We start from the raw sequence: 19,967 nt of genomic DNA, 5'->3' as shown, positions 1-19,967 counted from the left end.
ATATTTTTTTACTATAGTTTTCTGGACTTACTGATATCTTTCCATGCTCATTAATGTAGACCTAATGACCTTTTAAAAATGGAATATATCCATATAATCAGTCCCTTATCATTAAACATTTCATATTATAAGAAATGTTAAAGTAAAAGAACATCATACATTCTGTGTATTTGTCTATTTTCTTTCAATTAATTCCAAGGCATAGGATTATTGAATTACAGTTAAAGTATTTTTCACTTTTATGACTCAACTGTCTTCTGGAATGACTGTACCACTTCACATTTCCCACAGGCTGAGAATGAGAAGCACTGCTTCCCCAATTCTGCAGCAGCAAAAGGCTTATTCATTCTGTTGAAGAAAAAATACAAAAATGGAATCTGCTTTCTGAATTTGAGGTAAATGTAGAAAGACCTCTTTAATCTCTAGTTTTAGAAAGTAATTCATAATTCAATGTATTAAAACTTTACAATTTTATTTTTACATTTACGCCTTCTAATCATCTAGAATATACTTTGCTGTGAGATGTTTAATAAGATGCTTAAAATTTTATCTTTCCAGTGTTGAGCTACACATTTAATAAACATTAAATACTCTGAATTTAATATATAGCCCTCCATTATCCTATTTAATTGTATTGCCCTCTTTATCATATACTAAGTTCCTTAATTTGTATCACATTCTTAACTGCATTTTGTTCTATTTATCTGTTCAACTTCAGCCAAATTAATCATGTTTAATGAGCATGGGTTTATGATATATCTCAACATCTTTTACAGAAAGTATTCTCTTTTCTCCCCCTGGCACCCACTTCATTTCTTTTTCAAAATATCCCTGGGCTTTGAAATGGACGTTTAGATATGTTTGAAATGCTCCAAAACATTTCTGCTGGGCTTTTAATGGGCATGGCAGTTACTGCTCAAGGTAGTTCAGTGAGGATGGATTATTTTTACAACTTTGTGTTTTTTTTCTCTATTTGCATGGATCCATTTCCTATTTCAATCTGCATTTCAAATGTTTCAGAAAAATTTGTTTTTTCAGTAGAGTGCATATATTACACATTTGTTTCACTTACAAATGAGAGTTTTTTAATCAAATTTTAATAAGTTATTTACTATATATTATTATTTATTATATTCATTAAAATAATCTTGCTGGATTTATTTTTTCATTTAATTGTAAGTTTTTGACATGGACAACTGTATGATTTGTGAATGATTATAGTTTTGATACTGTTCTTTCAAGAATATTATTGGATTTAATCTTTCTACCATAGTAAATGATTGAAACATAGTGCTGCAGGCTTCCTTCTTTATGTTCTTGGTTTTAATGTTTCATCTATAATCAGACATTGACTATTGGTTTAAAAATTCTATTAAAATCATCATATTAAAATGTTTCTTAACCTTCCGATTTTACTAAGAGTTTTTATCAGGGATCAATTTTGAAATTTATCCAGTGACTGTTCAGTACATTCATTCCCTAAAATTTTCATGGAAATATCCTCTGAAGTCAAATATTGCTCATCTCTTCTCATGGCCTTATGTGATACGCTGTGGGATCAAAAATTTTCTCTTGATAGAGCCACCAAAGGCTTCAAGTAGGAAAGCCAGTTGGTGTTACTTGATCTCTAGACAGACAGATACGGAAACAGACTGTAGAATGGACTGGACATGGGAAGAATGGAACAGGGAGATCTTTTAGGAGTCTCTTCAATGGTCAAGATGGGACAATATGTAGACCAGAAGTAAAAGACAAAATGACAATAGAAATGAGGAAGGAACTGAAATGAAAAATAGTTGAGAGTAAAAGTTGTGCAACTGGAGCTGGAAATGCAAGGACAGAGTGCTACCCAGGTATCTATACTGGGGAGAAGGGTAATGACATTTATTAAAGCATTGCAGTAAATTAAAATTAAAATATTATAAATTCAGTTTGACATTAACTTGAAGATGGAGGTGGAATTTCCATTTGAGTATATACCACATACTGCTTTGAATATATTACTCTGGAGTAAGAGATAAAGCTACAGATTCAGAATTCAACATGTAGGTACTAGTTAAAATGAGTAAACTGATATTGAATAAAACCTTTCCCCTCTGGGCAATGAGAATCCTTACAAGGGTTTTAAAAAGATACTGGTGGAGGTATGTAATGTAAGATTTGCATTTTTAAATCCTTTCTGTAATCAGACCAAGGTAAACTAGCATATAAGACTTTGCTGAGTGAATGGTTAGAAGAGATGTTTCCAACATTAATTAAAAAACAAAAAAGAGCAAATGCTTATCACAGACTCTGAGTCACACCAGAAATTAAGGTTGAGCAGAGGAAAAATGATTGCTGTGTTAGTGAAAGGTACAGAGAACTCAGTAAGGCAGAAGAATAATTAGGAATGGGCTATCATAAAAATGGTCTGATTGCTTTTAACCAATTAACAGAAAACCTGGCTTATAGTTGATCAAAGAAGTTCCAGTTTATTTTTCTCACGTTAGAAGAATAAATCTGAAGGGACACTATTGCAGGCTTTAGTTAAGTCATTCAACATGCTTTTGGTTTCTGGGTCCTCTCTAAATTTTTACTGTATTATTTGTCTTATATGGTCTTTACAACTTTGTTGTTGCTGCACCTTTAAGCATATCATTGGCATTAAACGCAAAAAAAAAAAAAAAAAAAGACCATGAAAAGAAGCTTCTCTACATGAAGCTTTGTCTTTTCATTTGGAGGGAAAGCTCTCCAGACAACATTGGTTTACGTCTCATTGAACATTTCTTGGTCACATATCCTATCTTAGATTAATTCATGGCCAGGGAAAATGGGATTACAGTAACTGGTTTAGAAAAATCATATATCACGCTCTCAACTTGGGATAGATCTACTGTCTTCTCAAATCTAGAGATTTCAGCCAACCACTAGAACAAATGGAATTTCTATTGGCAAAAAGTGAGAAGAGGATTGGCTTTATAGAAGCCAAGGAGCCAAGGGCAGGAGTTATAGAACTAAGGGCATGATAAACAGTATCAAATCCTGCAGAGAGATCAAGGAAAATGATGATTAAAAACTGATTATTGTATAATGTATTCGGAATCCAGAGTATCTTTCTATGAACAAGGAATTTTGGAAACTGAATTGTTCTGGCCTATTGGCAAACAAAAAATGAGGACTGCCAATGAGGAGTTAGGGAGAGAAAGAAAATTAGGAGACACAAGATTCAGAGATTTGATTTTTTAAAAAAGAACTTAACTTTGTAGGGGAACCTGGGTGGCTCAGTCAGTTAAGCGTCTGCCTTTTGCTCAGGTCATGCATGATCTCAGGGTCTTAGGATTGAGCCCCACATCAGGCTCCCTGCTCAGCGGGGAGTCAACTTGCTCCTCTCCTTCTGCCTCTCCCCCTCATACTCATGCACGCTCTCTCTCTCTGTCTCAAATAAATAAATAAAATCTTTTTAAAAAAGAACTTAACTATGTAAATAGGTGAAAGGAAACAAAAGTAGAAGAAAGTTTAACTGATGGATCCTTAGGGAAGATCCAGCATATACTGGAAGGTGCCAGCCTTGAAGAGCACAGTGCCATGGTTAGAAGCATGGATTATGGTGTCCTAGAGCTCTGGATAAAAGTCACGGCTCTGACACTTGATCCCTCTAAGACTCAGTTTCTTCGTTAGCAAAATGAATGTAAAAAAAATATTTCTTATGGAATTCTGTGGGTTTAAATGAGATAATGTGCTTCGTACAAAGTTTCGCATAAATGCCATCTATTAATCTTATAATTGTTTAATTAATACTTTTTACTTAAAAGTATTCAGTCTTTGTATCCAACAATTTAATTGAATATAGAGGCATGTACCATGATAATAGTTATGAATCAAAATTATGAATAATCACAATCTGAGCACTTGACTTCCATGGTAAGTTATACAAGATAAAAAAAAACCCACATATACAAGGTGAAACAAGGTGAAAGGCATTAAACTATTTTGGCCTAAAGATCTCTATGTGACCACTGAAATAAATTCAGTTAAGGAGAATTAGCAAATTAGTGTGAGAATATTACTGTGAATTGACAGTAATAGCTGAGATTATTCAGGTGAGAGAACACCTAGGTAAGTGATCCGGGGAAATGTCTAGAAATCCTTGAGAGGCAAAATAAAAAGATCTGAAAATGGAATAGAAGGGAAGTAACACCATTTATCTCCATCTAAAATATTAATAATTTTCTTCTCTTTTTATGTAATCATTCTCTTGATCACCATAATGTTTCCATATCCTTAATTTTTTTTCTTATCCAATTAATGATTTCTAATTTAGGATATGTACCCCAAAGAAAAAACTAGCAAGAAATAGGAAATTTACATTTGTACCACTGATTGTGTCTTTTTAATCATTTTCTATCCTCAGGTGATTTGAAAATCAGCTCTTCCGCCCAAGTCAATGGATGGATTAAATAATTCTGTGGTTTCTGAGTTTGTGTTGCTGGGACTCTCTAGTTCTTGGGAAACTAAAGTTTTTCTCATGTTGATTTTTTCCTCGGTCTATTTAGGGATCATCCTGGGAAATCTCTTCATTTTCTTTTTGGTAATTTTTGATTCTCACCTGCATTCTCCTATGTACTTCCTGCTGGCCAACCTGTCACTCATTGATGTAGGGCTTTCATCTACCACAGTCCCAAAGATGATTAGGGACCTTTTAAATGGATACAAGACAATTTCTTTCCAAAGCTGCATGACACAGATAGGCTTCATCCACATCATGGGAGGAGTGGAGATGGTGTTACTCATAGCCATGGCATTTGACAGGTACACAGCAATCTGTAAGCCTCTTCACTACCTGAACATCATGAACCCTAAAATATGCACTTCATTTGTAATTGCTGGCTGGGTAACTGGGGTGATCCATGCTATGTCTCAATTTGCTTTCATTATAAACTTGCCCTTTTGTGGTCCTAATGAAGTAGACAGCTTTTACTGTGACTTTCCCAGGATCATAAAACTTGCATGCACAGATGGAGACAAGTTTGAGTTTATTATTGCTGCCAACAGTGGCTTCATGACTATGGGCACCTTCTTCCTGCTCATCCTTTCCTATATCTTCATTTTGGTCACTGTCTGGAAACGTTCTTCAGGAGACTTATCCAAAGCATTTGTCACTCTGTCAGCTCACATCACTGTGGTCATTCTTTTTTTCACTCCATGCATGTTTCTCTATGTCTGGCCTTTCCCCACATCATCAATTGATAAATATCTGTTCATTGCTGACTTTGCTATCACCCCCATTTTAAATCCCATCATATATACATTAAGAAATAAAGACATAAAGGTAGCCATAAAAAGATTAAGCAAACAGGGACATTATGTCAGACTTTGCTAACTGGCTCTATCTTTGGAGCTCTAAAACTATACGTCCATCTGCTCTTTGGACATCTCTATTCAGGCATCTGACATTTAAAATAGACAGAACTAGATGTATTATCTACCTCACTGAACAAAATTCTACTACTTCTGTAGAGCATTTATTCATTACCTTGGCTACCATGGGAGATGTGAATCTACTGTGTAAGGGTATCATTTTATTTTTTCAGCAGACTGCAGTAATATCTACTAAATAATATTTTATAATTGAAATTGTGATCATTTTGACAATAAGTAAGAATATAAGAAAATCCCTTCTGCTTCCCATAAGTACAACCATGATTGGGGAATGTCAGGAGCTATCACATTAAATGGTTATATATGTAGGAGTAGTAGCTCTCCTTAGTTACTTAGGTTGGTTTCCCGCCGAAGATCCAAAGACAACATTGTATTGCATGTAGTTTATTTGGAAGCTGATTTTTGGATACATCAGTAAGGGAATAGGGAAGTGGTATTGAGAAAGGAAAGACGCTTATGTTGGTAACATGAGTGCAAGCAAACTGTAGTCCTCCAGGGGACTGTACAGATTCTGTGATTTAGAATTATCCCAGCTGAAAGGCAAGGTATTTGAAGTGTTTCTTCATTTGTAGAGGGTTCATTAACTCCTTAGCATGCCCAGCCTTTCCCATAGCAAATATTGTGTATCTATATCAAGAAGCCAGAGACAAGCAATGAGACACTTTCTGGTGCTGACAGTAAAGAATTATCTCCAATAAAAGTAAACTTAAAAGCAGCCTCTCAATATTGCTTTGTAACTTAAAGAAGTGCTACTTAAACATTTTATTCCAATGGGCCCAAAACTGGTAATTGAGCACAGATAATTCTGTGATATAAAATATTTCTCTGCTTTCCACAAGTCTAATAAAACCAGCAGTTCAAAGTAGGCCATTCAGCCATGAGCATGGTTCTGCAAGTCATGACCAGCCTATGGGATCAAGTCCCACAACTGGACATCACAAAAGCCTTCCGACTTCCTCAAAAAACAGGAAGTGAAATCTTGGTTCCAATTCAAAAACTGTAGACGCAGATGAAAGTAAAGTTAGATTTTTCTCACACTTACAAAAAATTCAAACGAATTGAAAGATATTTTACATCCAACTCTAGAATTGTTAAAATTAAATTCACTTTGGATTTTTGGCTCTGAATTTCAGAAAAGGCACACTAACAAATGATGTCTCAATTTAGGGAAACTTACTAAGAGGTCCCAAGAGACACAGCTTGGAAAATCTGTCTATAAGCCTTTCTCTACCCACAACACAGAGCTCTAATGTTTCCCACTCAAGAAGTCACTTTACACAATAAACACATCCATTTCTGAGGATAACACTATCTGATAAAAATTGTCCAAACAAAATGTATTGTTTTATCATGTTCTGACTGTATTTAGGCCCTGAATAGATTTTGGACTCAGCTTTATATCCATGAAGAAAACTCTGATCACAGAAAATGATGTCTCCAAATGTAATACATCTTATACTCTAAAATAAACTCTTAACTTCTCTCTTACTTCTCTTTCTCCTTCACATTTAAACCAAATTTCACAGTATTTCAATACCAACTTTCCATATATACCAAACTGGATGTTTCTGGAAGTTTTTTAAACAATTTTTTTCATTTTATTTATTTATTTGACAGAGAGAGAGCACAGCAGGGGGAGCGGGAGAGGGAGAAGCAGGTTCCCCGCTGAGCAGGGAGCCCAATGCGGGGCTCAATCCCAGGACCCTGGGATCATGACCTGAGCTGAAGTCAGAAGCTTAACCAACTGAGCCACCCAGGTGCCCCTGTTTCTGGATGTATTACAGTTTTCAGAAATATCAAGGGTTTCTTCTCAGGTAATTCCTGGAATGTCTGGACTCTAGAGCAAAGACTTTCCTGTACCAAAAGGGATGCCTTCTGTAGAGTCTTAGAGCTCCCTACATATTGACATTCAGGAAGGACTGTTCTCACTTCATGATTCACAATTCTCCTATATGAAGAGATGGCCCTGGACAGAGATTCATCATGTCAGTTATCAGAAATGTCCAAACAAAAAATTGACTGCTAATAGTATTGTTTGCTAATAGTTTATGTCAGGAAAAATTTGATTGAATTATATGGAGGGAAGCCTCTCAGAATGCTATGAAAACCAGTTATTTTCCATGGAAACAGAATAAGCTTTTAGAACTTAACAGAATCAGAATGGCACCTTAGAAGTAGGAGTCAGAGGACCTAATATGTGCACCCAAGTCATGCTTCTTTCCAATTTTTTGGCTTCTTGCAAGATATGCTGAGATACATCTCAACATAAAATCCATTTCATGGATTATAATAAAGATTAGGTATTACAATGTGAATGGAAGCTCCTAGCACATGAAGTATATTCAGGTTCTCTTTTCCTGATCTTTCTTTTTGATCTCTGCATATGTTCACCCCCTCTTTAAGGAGAGTTCTGTCTTGAATATTTGAAGATAAAAATATAAACTCTTGGAACCTAAAGATCTACTTCTTCAACCTTAAACATCTTGTATTTCTAAAATTTATTACTACAGTATTCTTTATCTGGCTAGTAATATAAATTAATTTTATAATATTATCAATACTCTGTAATTTGCAAATCAACATAAAACAGTAGTAACACCTTTCAAGGAAAATGGTAAGGGGAGAAACCAGGCATGGACTTTGGTGTCATCTGTAGCATTCCAGGTCTCTTTCACCCAAGTGTCCCAATAGGCTATGCTCTATGAAAATGGTCAATAAATTCTTTTGAGTTTACTAGAGAAAATTAGATCCTTCCAACTGCCTTTTTGTATGCTGACAATCAAGTACACTAAAAAGTAGCTCACAATGCCTTGCTTTACCACACACCCACAGGAAACAGCAGTGATAAAAATTAAGCCATAAACAAAAGTCTGACAGTTATATTAATTAGGGTTGGAAAATTTTGCTGCAGCCACTGTGGCCATACAGTTAATCCAAATTGATAAAATTTCGGCATAAAACATGTTAAAGATACTTATATAATAAAGAACCATTACAATCACTAATATCATCAATATCCATATTTATTGTTGCACCAACCCTACCCCTCACTTTAGCCCTAAGAATAGGAATTCCACTACCCATGCTATATCTATCAATTAATATAAAATTACTGTTTATATTAGTCATATCTAGCTTGGCTATTTATTCCATTCTCTGATCAGGATCAGGCTGAGCAGCAAATTCAAAATCCCCATTAATGAGAGCCCTACCAGCACTGGCACAGTTTCATACAAAGTAACATTAGCAGTCATCCTACTACCAGTCCTGTTAATATACAGATTATTTACACTCTCCACACTAATTATTACCCAAGAATATCCATGACTAATTTTTCCATCTTGATCACTAGCTGTAACATAACTTATCTCATCCCTAGCAGAGACCAACCGAGCTCCACTGGACCAACAGAAGGAGAATCAGAACTCATTTCTGGTTTCAACACCGATTATGCAGCAGATCCATTTGCCCTGTTCTTCCTAGTAAAAAATGCTATTATAATAAATATTTTTACAACAGTTCTGTTTTTAGGAGCATTCCACAACCCCTACATACCAGATAGTATACAACTAACTTTATTATCAAAACCCTTTTCCTAACTATCTCTTTTTTATGAGCCTAAGCATCCTACCCATGATTCCAATACGATCAACTCATGCATCTCTTATGAAAAACTTTCTACCATTAACACTACCCCTTTGCCTATATAGCATGCATCACTGCTCATTATTATATTAAGCATTCTATCATAAACATTAAGAGAATTACTTTGATAGAGTAAATAATAGAGCTTAAATCCTTTTATTTCTAGAATTATAGGAATTAGGGGCGCCTGGGTGGCTCAGTCGTTAAGTGTCTGCCTTCGGCTCAGGTCATGATCCCAGGGTCCTGGGATCGAGCCCCACATCGGGCTCCCTGCTCCACGGGAAGCCTGCTTCTCCCTCTCCCACTCCACCTGCTTGTGTTCCCTCTCTCGCTGTGTCTCTCTCTGTCAAATAAATAAAATAAAATCTTTAAAAAAAAAAAAGAATTATAGGAATTAAACCTACTCCTAAGAATCCAAAATCTTCATGCTACCATATTACACCATATGATATTGTAAGGTCACCTGAATAAACTACCAAGCCCATACCCAAAAATGTTGACTTATATCCTTCTCATACTAAATATCTCCAATTCTCACTATGATCTTACTAACAATCATTGCAGAAACCATAATTGTAATAATAAGCTCACACTGACAAATAACCTAAAATGGCTATGAAATAAATATAGTAGCTATTTTTCCAGACTTAATAAAAAAAACTTAATTCACATGTGAACCATGGAAGCATCCACCATTTTTTTTAACACAAGCCATTGAATCAACAACCACCACTCTAAGGATTCTCACCCAAATGAGTATTTAAAAAATAAAAATAAGACATTATTTGCCATCATTAACAGCAATTATAACACTATTTAATCTATATTTCTACATACGAATAACTTACGCCACATCATTAACTATACTCCCATGAATAAACAACATAAAAATAAAATGACAACTTGAAAACATAAAACAACCAATCCTTATATCAACACTAATGGTAGTTTCATTACTTCTCCTCCTAACACCAATATTATCAGTACTGGACTAGGAATTTAGGAGGTTAGTATAGGCAAAGAGGCTTCTAAGCCCCAAGCAAGTATAATTTACTTAATTCCTGAAAAAAATAAAGATGGTAAGACTTTATGTTCTAACAACTGAATGCAAATCAAATGCTTTCAGTAAACTAAATCCTTACTAAATTGGTGGGCTTTCACCCCACAAAATTTTAGTTAACAGCTAAATATCCTAGTTAACAGGCTTCAATCTGCTTTTCCTGCCACTTAAGGGAAAAAGGCATGAAAAGCCCCAGCAGAAATGAAGCTGCTCCTTTGAATTTGCAATTCAATGTTATTCATCACAGGGCTTGGCAAAAAGAGGACCCAACCTCTGTCTTCAGATTTACAGTCTAATGCTTGCTCAGCCATTTTACCTATGTTCATAAACTACTGACTATTCTCAACAAACCATACTTTATATCTACTCTTTGGTGCTAACCTGAAATAATAGGTATTGCCTTAAGCCTTTTAATGGGTGCTGAACTAGGTCAGCTGGGAGATTTATTAGGTGATGACCAAATCTATACTGTAGTTGTAATCACCCATGCATTTGTAATAATTTTCTTTTTATTTACACCTATCATAATTGGAAGATTCCAAAACTGGTTAATCCCATTAATAATTGGAGCACCTAACATAGCATTCCTTTGAATAATAACATGTTTCTTTTTTTTTTTCAGAAGGAACCACTGAAAACATTGCTTTTTAATTATATGCACACATATTTTTCTTACATAAAACAGATTGTATTATATAGAAGTTTGTATCCCTTTAATGTTCACACATCATAAATATTCTTCAAAATGGTTTTGCATGATTGTATAATATTCCAATAAATGAATGGTCATGAGTTTGAGTCCTCTGTTAGGCTCCCCACCAGGCGTGGAGCCTACATAAAAAAAATAAATAAATAAGTTTCTGACTACTCCCACCAGCACTGTTACTCTTGCTCAAATCAAGAGTTGAAGCTTGTGCTGGAAGGGGTTGAACTGCATACCCTCCTCTAGCCAGCAATCTGGTCCATGCTGGAGCTTCCGTTACTGAATTATTTTTCCCTACATTTAGCAGGTATATCTCCAATTGTAGGTGCCATTAACTTTATTACTATAATTAGTAATATGAAACTCCTAGCCATATCTGAATATCAAACACCATTATTTGTTTGACCAGTCCTAATTACAGCTGTGCTATTACTATCATTCACACTTTTAGCAGCCAGAATTACTATATTATTAATTGAGCACAACCTAAACACTGTTTTCTTTGATCTCACAGAATGAGATCCAACTTTATGTAATCATTTGTTCTGATTTTTTGGTTACCCTGAAGTCTGTATTCTTATCCTACTGGGATACACAATAATTTCTCACACAGTTGCATATTATTCAGGGAAAGAAGCAACTTTTTAATATATAAGAATGTCTTGAGCTATAATATCCATTGGTTTCCTAGGATTTAGTGTATGAGATCACCATATATTCACAGCAGGTATAGATGTTGATACATCTATATTACATCAGTTCCTATGATTATTGTCACTCCTACAGGAATAAAAATATTTAGTCGACTAGCAATCCTCCATGGAGATAATATCAAATGCTCACCAGCCATACTATGACCCTTAGGTTTTATTTTCTTATTTATAGTAAGAGGTCAAGAAGGAATTGTTTTAGCAAATCCATCACTCAACATTGTTCTCCATGATATATATTATATAGTAGCACATTTTCATTGTGTCTTATCAATATGAGCATTTGCCATCATAAGAAATTTGTTTACTGATTCCCATTGTCAGGTTACACTTAACCTGAGCAAAAATGTATTTCACATTTATATTTGTAGGCATTAACATAACTTTCTTCACACAACACTTTCTTGATCTTTAAGGAATACCATGACATTATTACTCTGACTACTCAGATACATATACAACACGAAACACCATGTCAACCATAGGTTTGTTTATCTTATTAACAGCAATAATATTAATAGTTTTCATAATCTGAAAAGCATTTGTATCCAACTGAGAAGTGTCAAGAGTAGAATAAACTACTACTAACCTCAAATGACTACATGGATACACCCTACCATATCATAAATTTGAAGAACCTACCTAAGTAAATTTAAAATAAGAAGGGAAGAAATGAAGCTCCTCCAACTTGCTTCAAGCCAATATCATAATTACTGTGTCTTTCTGAGACATTAGTAAAAAATTATATAACTTTATCAAAGTTAAATTATAAGTTCAAGTCCTTTAGATTTCCATGGCACATCCATCCCAACTAGGTTTTCAAAATGCAACATCACCCATCATAGAAGAACTTTTACACTTTCATGATGACATACCAACTAGTTCCTAACTAGCTCTTTAGTCCTCTATGTCATTTCATTAACAGCCACATTAACCTACACAACTAAAAACATGCACAAGTAGAAACAGTCTGAAATATTCTGCCAGCCATTGTCTTAATCCTAATTGCCCCAGCACTGCTACAAATTCATTATATAGTTTATATAATAATATAATGATAATACATAATCCTTCCCTAAACATAAAAACTATGAGCCATCAATTATATTGAAGTTATGAGTATACAGACTATGAAGACTTAAACCTCCATTCCTATATGATTCCTATATTTTCTAATTCCAGTCTCATTTTCCAAACTTGCCATCTGCCCGCACAGTTGAAGCAGAACACGTCTCCTTTTACATACTATGAGAGTGAATGCAGACTAAATTAGAGAAAACTTTCAAATAATTTGTACCAACACTAATGAAAACTGTTTATAGAATATCTTCTCATATTGATAGGCTCCATTCATTTCTTCTTTTTGAAAAGAATTCTTATGAAGACTTATATTATTAAATGTAAACAACCGTATGACTCTAAATCCCACTCTTGGTTATTTCCTGAAGTGAAATATAAATATCAACCTAACCTATATAAGAATATTCACATAGCTTTACTTTTTTTTTTAAGATTTTGTTTATTTATTTGACAGAGAGACACAGCGAAAGAGGGAACACAAGCAGGGGGAGTGGGAGAGGGAGAAGCAGGGGAGCCCCGATGCGGGGCTCCATCCCAGGACCCTGAGATCATGACCTGAGCTGAAAGCAGATGCTTGATGACTGAGCCAACCAGGGGCCCCACAGAGCTTTACTCTTAAGCACCAAAAATTGGAAACAACCATAATGTCTTGAACTGGGGAGTAGATAAATAAACTTGCTATATCTATACAATGAAATACTGCTTACCAGTAAAAAGAAACTACTAATACATGCATCAAAATAGATGAATCTCAAGTGCAGAGTGAGAAAAGCCAGACTCAAAAGGTAACATATGATTCCATTTTCATGGTCCTTCAAACAAGGAAACTATAGGGACAGAAAAGAGATCAGTGGTTTCCTGAGACAAGGGAATGGGTGTGTGGTTGACCAAAGGGACCACAGAAGAAGTTGATGTGAAATGAAACTGTAGTATATCTTGGTGTGATATTGGTTACCAGATATATATGTATGAAAGCTGAGAAGCAGCCTGGTTATTCTTGACAAGTACCCAAACATTTAAGCATTGTTAATATTTCTGAAAATGGGTGTGAAAGTAGAGATTAAAAACAGAAGGAACTACTGAATATTTTATATGCAAGCAATGAATCATGGAACACTACATCAAAAACTAATGATGTAATGTATGGTGATTAACATAACATAATAAAAATAAATAAATAAAGACTATAGAGCCCCAAATGCTTTCCTTGACTCAGCTTTGTAAGTGGCTGCCCTGTCTATTCACACTCTGGCAGAAGTCTGGGATTTTATTCCTCCAGAGGTCTCTGAACTGCAAGATCCCAGGCAGTCACATACCCTAACCTGAAACCTAACCCTAGCCCTAATCATAGAATTGAGAGGGGAAAAGAAGGAAGATGTGATATATATTACTCAGCCATAAAAAATGAAATCTTGCTATTTGCAATGACATGGATGGAGCTAGAGTGCATTATGCTAAGTGAAATGAGTCAGTCAGAGAAAGACAATTATCATATAATCTCACTCATACATGGCATTTAAGAAATGAAATAAATGAGCACAGGGGGATAAAAGAGAGAGAGAGGCAAACCAAGAAACCGATTCTTAACTCTAGGGAACAAACAGATGGTTACCAGAGGGGAGGTGGGTGGGGGGATGGGTTAAATAGGTGATGGGGATTAAGAAGTATATTTGTTGTGATAGGCACTGGGTGATGTATGGAAGTGTTGAATCACTCTATTGTACACCTGAAACTAATATTACACTGTATTTTAACTAACTGGAATTTAAATAAAAAACTTATGTGTGGGTGTGTGTTTGTGTGTGTGTGTGTAACTACAGAATTAAATACTTAAAGGATTTAATTTTGATATATGTAAAGTTGTGTATGAAAAACTATAAATTACAAAAACATTATAAAATGAAAGAAATACTTTATCGCATTACAAAGTTTTCACTCTTTTTAAGTTTCAAAGCAATCATGTACTTCCTCAAACTCTCCTCTAAACCAGCATCCTTCCCCAGAGGGTACATCTCATTGATCTTTCACTTAACAGCTGTAAGGCTTGGGAAAGTCACTTACCCTCTTTTTGCCTATTTCTCCTCTGTAAATGTTACCATGTGTTACCATGATTACACGAGATGGTGCCTGGAAAGCGTGTTATAGCATGCAAACAAGTGAATAAGTGTTGAATCTTTATGTTCTCAGATTGAGATGGTTATGGACACTAGACATCAGGGCACAAAATGGCTCATGGAGCAAATGAATTAATGTTTTGAGATCCAGATAGGAAAGAGATGAATAAAACTCTGAAAGGGAGAAAATGAGACAGCAAAGAGGACAGAAGGGCAGGGCCAGTAAGGAATAAGAGAAAAAGAAAGAGATGGAGAATTTTATTAATAGCCTTTCACATCTAATTTATTTAAAATCAAAACTGCAAACATAGACAAAAGAAAGATAAAAGACAACATTCTCTAAGGACATATGGTGATATGTACACTCATCATCATTGATGAGAACAGCAACAGAAGGATACACTACAATATTGGTAGTTACCACCTTCCAGAATGGATGAGATTGGGAGAGGACACATGAAGGGGGCCTTCACTATTTGTTCCAAATACATCTATTATTAATAGCTGAAATCTTATTAAGTTAGATTGCATTCATTGAATATTTCTTTAGTAAATGAATGAATTAAAAAGTATCCTTTCATTTTCTTTCCATCACTTAGAAAAATGTTTTAGAGTATATGAGTATAGTTTTATACTCAAACTGTTAATATTCAGGACCCGGCTCAAGGAAGGACTGTAAAGGTTGAGACCTAATATCCCTCTGAAATCCAAGGAAGCAAGGTTCAAGTAGGCCCTTAAATCACGAGCCTACTTGTAACATGCCAAAGATGAGCTAGTTGCTACCTGCCCACCTACATAACTCATCTGGCTTCTGGTGGGACTGGAACTGACATCTTAGTTCACTTTATGACCTGGTAGATACAGAGCAAAAGAAAGAAAGTTATAGCCTCCTAATAAAGTAATTAAACATTTTGAACTTCCTTCTCTTATATTTTTACTTGTATTTAACTGGACTAACTTGGATCTAGCTTTGAAAAGGGTGGATTATTGCATGATGTCTTCAATGCCCAACTTTTCCTCAGGGAAAGTTGGAAGCTAAGGATCCCCTAGAGCATGCTAGCCCTTCCAAATACTTGGCTCTATTTAAACCACAGAGATGGAAAGCCTCCAAGCTCAGAGGCTACTCCTTACACTGTATACTTGACACACTGAGAAGGACACAATCCTCCAATACTGCTCATGGCAGAAAATTAGGGGGACTTCATTTCACATACGGTAGACTCTAGAGTAAGCCCTCTCAGTAAGCAAGCATCTGGCTTCAGAGGTGATCTGTGTAAGGTAAGTACATCCCAGATCACTAATGTTTGAACTCACACATTTAATGTCTTCCCCCTATTTTAAGACTAAATTCTTTCTTTCCCCCTGAAGCATTTTTTCCCATACCTATCTATAGTGTTTAGAGTTCTGAATGTGTTATTCAGTGAATGTCTTATGGGAGAGAGTATGGGTTTTCTCTCCCAACTAATCCCTGGGACTTCTGAATTCCTAACAGCATTTCACACACTAACAAAAGCACTGCCTATCTACCTTCTTAGATGCTCCCAGATGTCCAGGTTGGGGAAGACTGGTTCTCAAAAACCTTCCAACTCATCCTGGTATTTTCTAATCCTTTTGGATTTTACATGTTTTACCTTTCCTCAAGGTAGCAAACGGAGAAATGCTTTAGGAAAAAATTAATAGGCCAAAGTGCCTAAAATTTAAAATCAAACAATGAAACTGTATTGATTTTAATGTGAACCTATATATCTCATTCCTATCGTTATTAGCCATTTACAATTATTCATGTCTCTGTTACCTTTTCATTGAACAAAATGTCCTACTTCAGAAATCTTATTTGTTTTATAAAAAAATTTTTTAAATCAATCTTATTTATTTCTTAGTCTTGTCAAAGCTAAGGTTTCTACCAGAAGCGATTTTCTAGTAGGGAATTTACATTAGAAGCTTTGGAAACAGACAGACCTCAGTGTATATTCTACTTCTATTACTTTTTATTTTACAATGTGGAAAATGGATAATTTGTGTATCCAAGTACATAGTTTGTGAGGTTGTGAAGTATATTCACGTTAAATATACTTACCAAAAAATAAATACATAAAACAAAATAAAATAATTAGAATTCAATAGTGAGATGACAGACACAAGGACATCACATCCACATGTTGATTTTTGTTTAAAAAAAAAGGCTCACACTTTTTGAATAAAAAAAAAAAACTTAGAAGGACAAAGAACAAAGCCCAATAGGAAAAAATGAAAAAAAAAAAAAAAAAAAGAGGAGTGTGGAGTTCAAAGAAAAGGAGAGGTAAATAATCCTTAAAAATAGGGAAAACATTTAATCTCAAAATAAGAAATTAAAACTACACTCAGTTGCCATTTCTCATCATCATATGACAATAACACTGCATTGGAGAGGCTAGGAAAAAACAAGTAATTTGTATGTTGCTGGTGGAAATGCAAAATGCTTTAAGCCCTATGGAAGGAATACAAACAGAAAAATGAAAAGCAAAAGAGATAAATGTTTTTAAGGTGCTTAACATAGACTTGGTACATAAGAGCTACTTAGTCAACTCTATAATCTGAACTTTAGAGTCTGAAAAAAATAGGATACTAGAAAGATACAGAAATGAAGAGAACAAAAGAAAGAATGGAAAAAGAGAAGGAATGAAGGAGAAAAAGACTTGGCTTCCTGGCTTACAGAAAACAGTAAATATATGTATTTCCACAGAGGTCAATTTAAACAGTATGTCAACAGTTCAGGTACAAATGAACTCCCATGAAGGACAGTCAGGAGTAAAAGTAGCTTTCATATGTCCATCATTTAATCCAATCTCAGAAGAGAAATCTCTGTTACTAAGGAGAACCAAGGACCAGTCAATGTATGTTCATAAATAATGTTACTCAGGCCAAGGAATATAAATAAGTTTGTAGAAATATACTTTCATGGGAATATTTCAAATGCAGGGAAATACTGGATATTACAAATGCATAGTCAGCATCTGCGGTCTCTTTTGGAACACAAATATCTTTTCTCAAGTCATTTGATGAACAGTTTTCCCTAGAGTTTCTGATACTTTGGTTCAGGTCAGTCCGCTAACACACATCCACTTAGCAAGAGATTTGTTTCTGAGAAGCATGTTTTGTATCAGAAAGGTAGCATTCAGTTATTGCCCTAGGGGGATAGAACCTCTGAATACATCTTAAAGCTATTCATTCTCCCTGCAGAAGAGGTAGATTCAAGCCTTGGAGAAATTATTTCTGTAATACATTACTATTGACATTTTTTTTTTTTAAAGATTTTATTTATTTATTTGACAGAGAGAGAGACAGCTAGAGAGGGAACACAAGCAGGGGGAGTGGGAGAGGGAGAAGCAGGCTTCCCGCTGAGCAGGGAGCCTGATGCGGGGCTCGATCCCAGGACCCTGGGATCATGACCTGAGCCGAAGGCAGACGCTTAACGACTGAGCCACCCAGGCGCCCCTACTATTGACATTTTTAATCAGAATATTCATTTTTGATTCCCATAACAACTATACTTCTGTTAGGTAAGGTTTTTGAACTACCCTTCTTTACTTAGCTCCCCATCTTGACTGTAAGACTGTATCTACCTATAAATTCAAGAAAACTTTATTTTCAATTTTCAGCTACTACAATGGTAAGACTTGAATTTTGCCCATGAGTAGGACTTATCTGCTCTCTAGTACCTGAGCATTAATGAGGTTCTTCTTTCCATTCTAGAAGTTCTTAGTTCATCTCTTTCTTTGGGCTGCATTAGAACACCATGTACTAAATGGAGGAAGCAAATCAGTCTGTAGTGTCTGAGTTCATTTTTCGTGGACTTTGTGATTCAAGGGAGCTCCAGACCTTCCTCTTACTGCCTTTTTCTATGCTCTACCTGCTGACTGTTGTGGGCAACCTCCTTGTCGTGCTCTTATTCATCACGGATCCTCATCTCCATTCCCCAATGTACTTCCTCTTAGCCAACCTCTCATTTGTGGACTTCTGCCTTTCCTCAGTAACTACCCCTAAACTGACCACAGACTTCCTAAAGGATAATAAGACCATCTCCTTTGGCGGCTGCATGACCCAGATCTTCTGTGTGCATTTTTTTGCTGGGGGGGAGATGGTACTGCTGGTGACAATGGCCTATGATCGTTATGTGGCCATCTGCAAGCCACTCCATTACTCCAGCATCATGGACAGACAAAAGTGCATCTGGCTAGTTTTGATATCATGGATCACTGGCTTTGTGCATGCCATAAGCCAACAAGCCATGATTTTAGATCTGCCCTTCTGTGGACCCAGAATAGTGGACAGTTTTTTCTGTGATACCCCTTTGGTGATCAAACTGGCCTGCGTGGATACACATACTCTGGGAATGTTGATCAATGCTAACAGCGGGATCTTGGCAACAATTTGCTTCATTCTCTTACTGATCTCCTACACCTATATCCTAGTGACTGTTCGCCTTCACTCTAAGGATGGAGCATCAAAGGCACTCTCTACCTGTACTTCCCACATCACAGTGGTGCTGCTATTCTTTGGACCCTGCTTCTTAATCTACCTGTGGCCATTCAGCATCACTTGGATGGACAAGTTTCTTGCTGTGTTTTACACAGTAATCACACCTCTCCTGAATCCAGCCATTTATACACTGAGAAATAAAGAGATTAGGAATGCCATAAAGAGACTGATAAGTCAGCATATGGATTCACAGGATAATTTTTAGTTTTCTCATGTAATCAGAAAATGCATCCCAATTTGGCCATGTTTTGACCTATAAACTAAATTGGAAATGTGACTTATTCATATCTATAAGCTTGAAGTATTCCCAGAAGTATGGTTTATGTTTATTTCATTACAAAAATATGTTCAAAAATCCAACACTTGTGATGCCTGGTTGGCTCAGTCAGTTAAGCGTCTGATTCTTGATTTTGGCTCAGGTCACAATTTCAGGGTCCTGGGATCCAGCCCTGCATGGGGGTCCATGCTCAGCATGAGAGTCCGCTTGAGGCACTTTTATTCTTATTAAAAAGACACTTTTATTCTTACCACTTGGAGAGGATAATAATTGATAATCCTAATTTGCATAAATATGCCTTTGTATTTATTCAAAGATTACCAGATGATAACAATGATAATTATAAAAATAATTATTGCTACCATTATTTAACACTACCAGTGTTCCCAACACCATGCTACACACTTTACCTAGCTTATGTATTACTACAAAACCACTCTGG

General features: G+C 35.6%; 2 protein-coding genes and 1 pseudogene across 2 annotated transcripts; all 3 read left to right on the top strand.

The window, feature by feature from the left end:
• Positions 1–4,423: 4,423 nt before the first annotated feature.
• LOC118529659 (olfactory receptor 4F21-like) lies at positions 4,424–5,359 on the top strand. Its single transcript, XM_036082595.1, has one exon. The coding sequence runs from the start codon at positions 4,424–4,426 to the stop codon at positions 5,357–5,359; it is 936 nt and encodes a 311-aa protein (XP_035938488.1).
• Positions 5,360–10,441: 5,082 nt separating this feature from the next.
• LOC118529635 (cytochrome c oxidase subunit 1-like) lies at positions 10,442–12,197 on the top strand (annotated as a pseudogene).
• Positions 12,198–18,505: 6,308 nt separating this feature from the next.
• Positions 18,506–19,453, top strand: LOC118529660 (olfactory receptor 4K3-like). Its single transcript, XM_036082596.2, is given in 1 exon segment — positions 18,506–19,453. A coding segment is annotated over 1 exon segment (948 nt).
• Positions 19,454–19,967: the final 514 nt, after the last annotated feature.

Source organism: Halichoerus grypus, chromosome 8, assembly GCF_964656455.1.
Source record: "Halichoerus grypus chromosome 8, mHalGry1.hap1.1, whole genome shotgun sequence".
Lineage (NCBI taxonomy): Eukaryota > Metazoa > Chordata > Mammalia > Carnivora > Phocidae > Halichoerus > Halichoerus grypus.
This window is presented reverse-complemented; position numbering and strand designations above follow the sequence as displayed.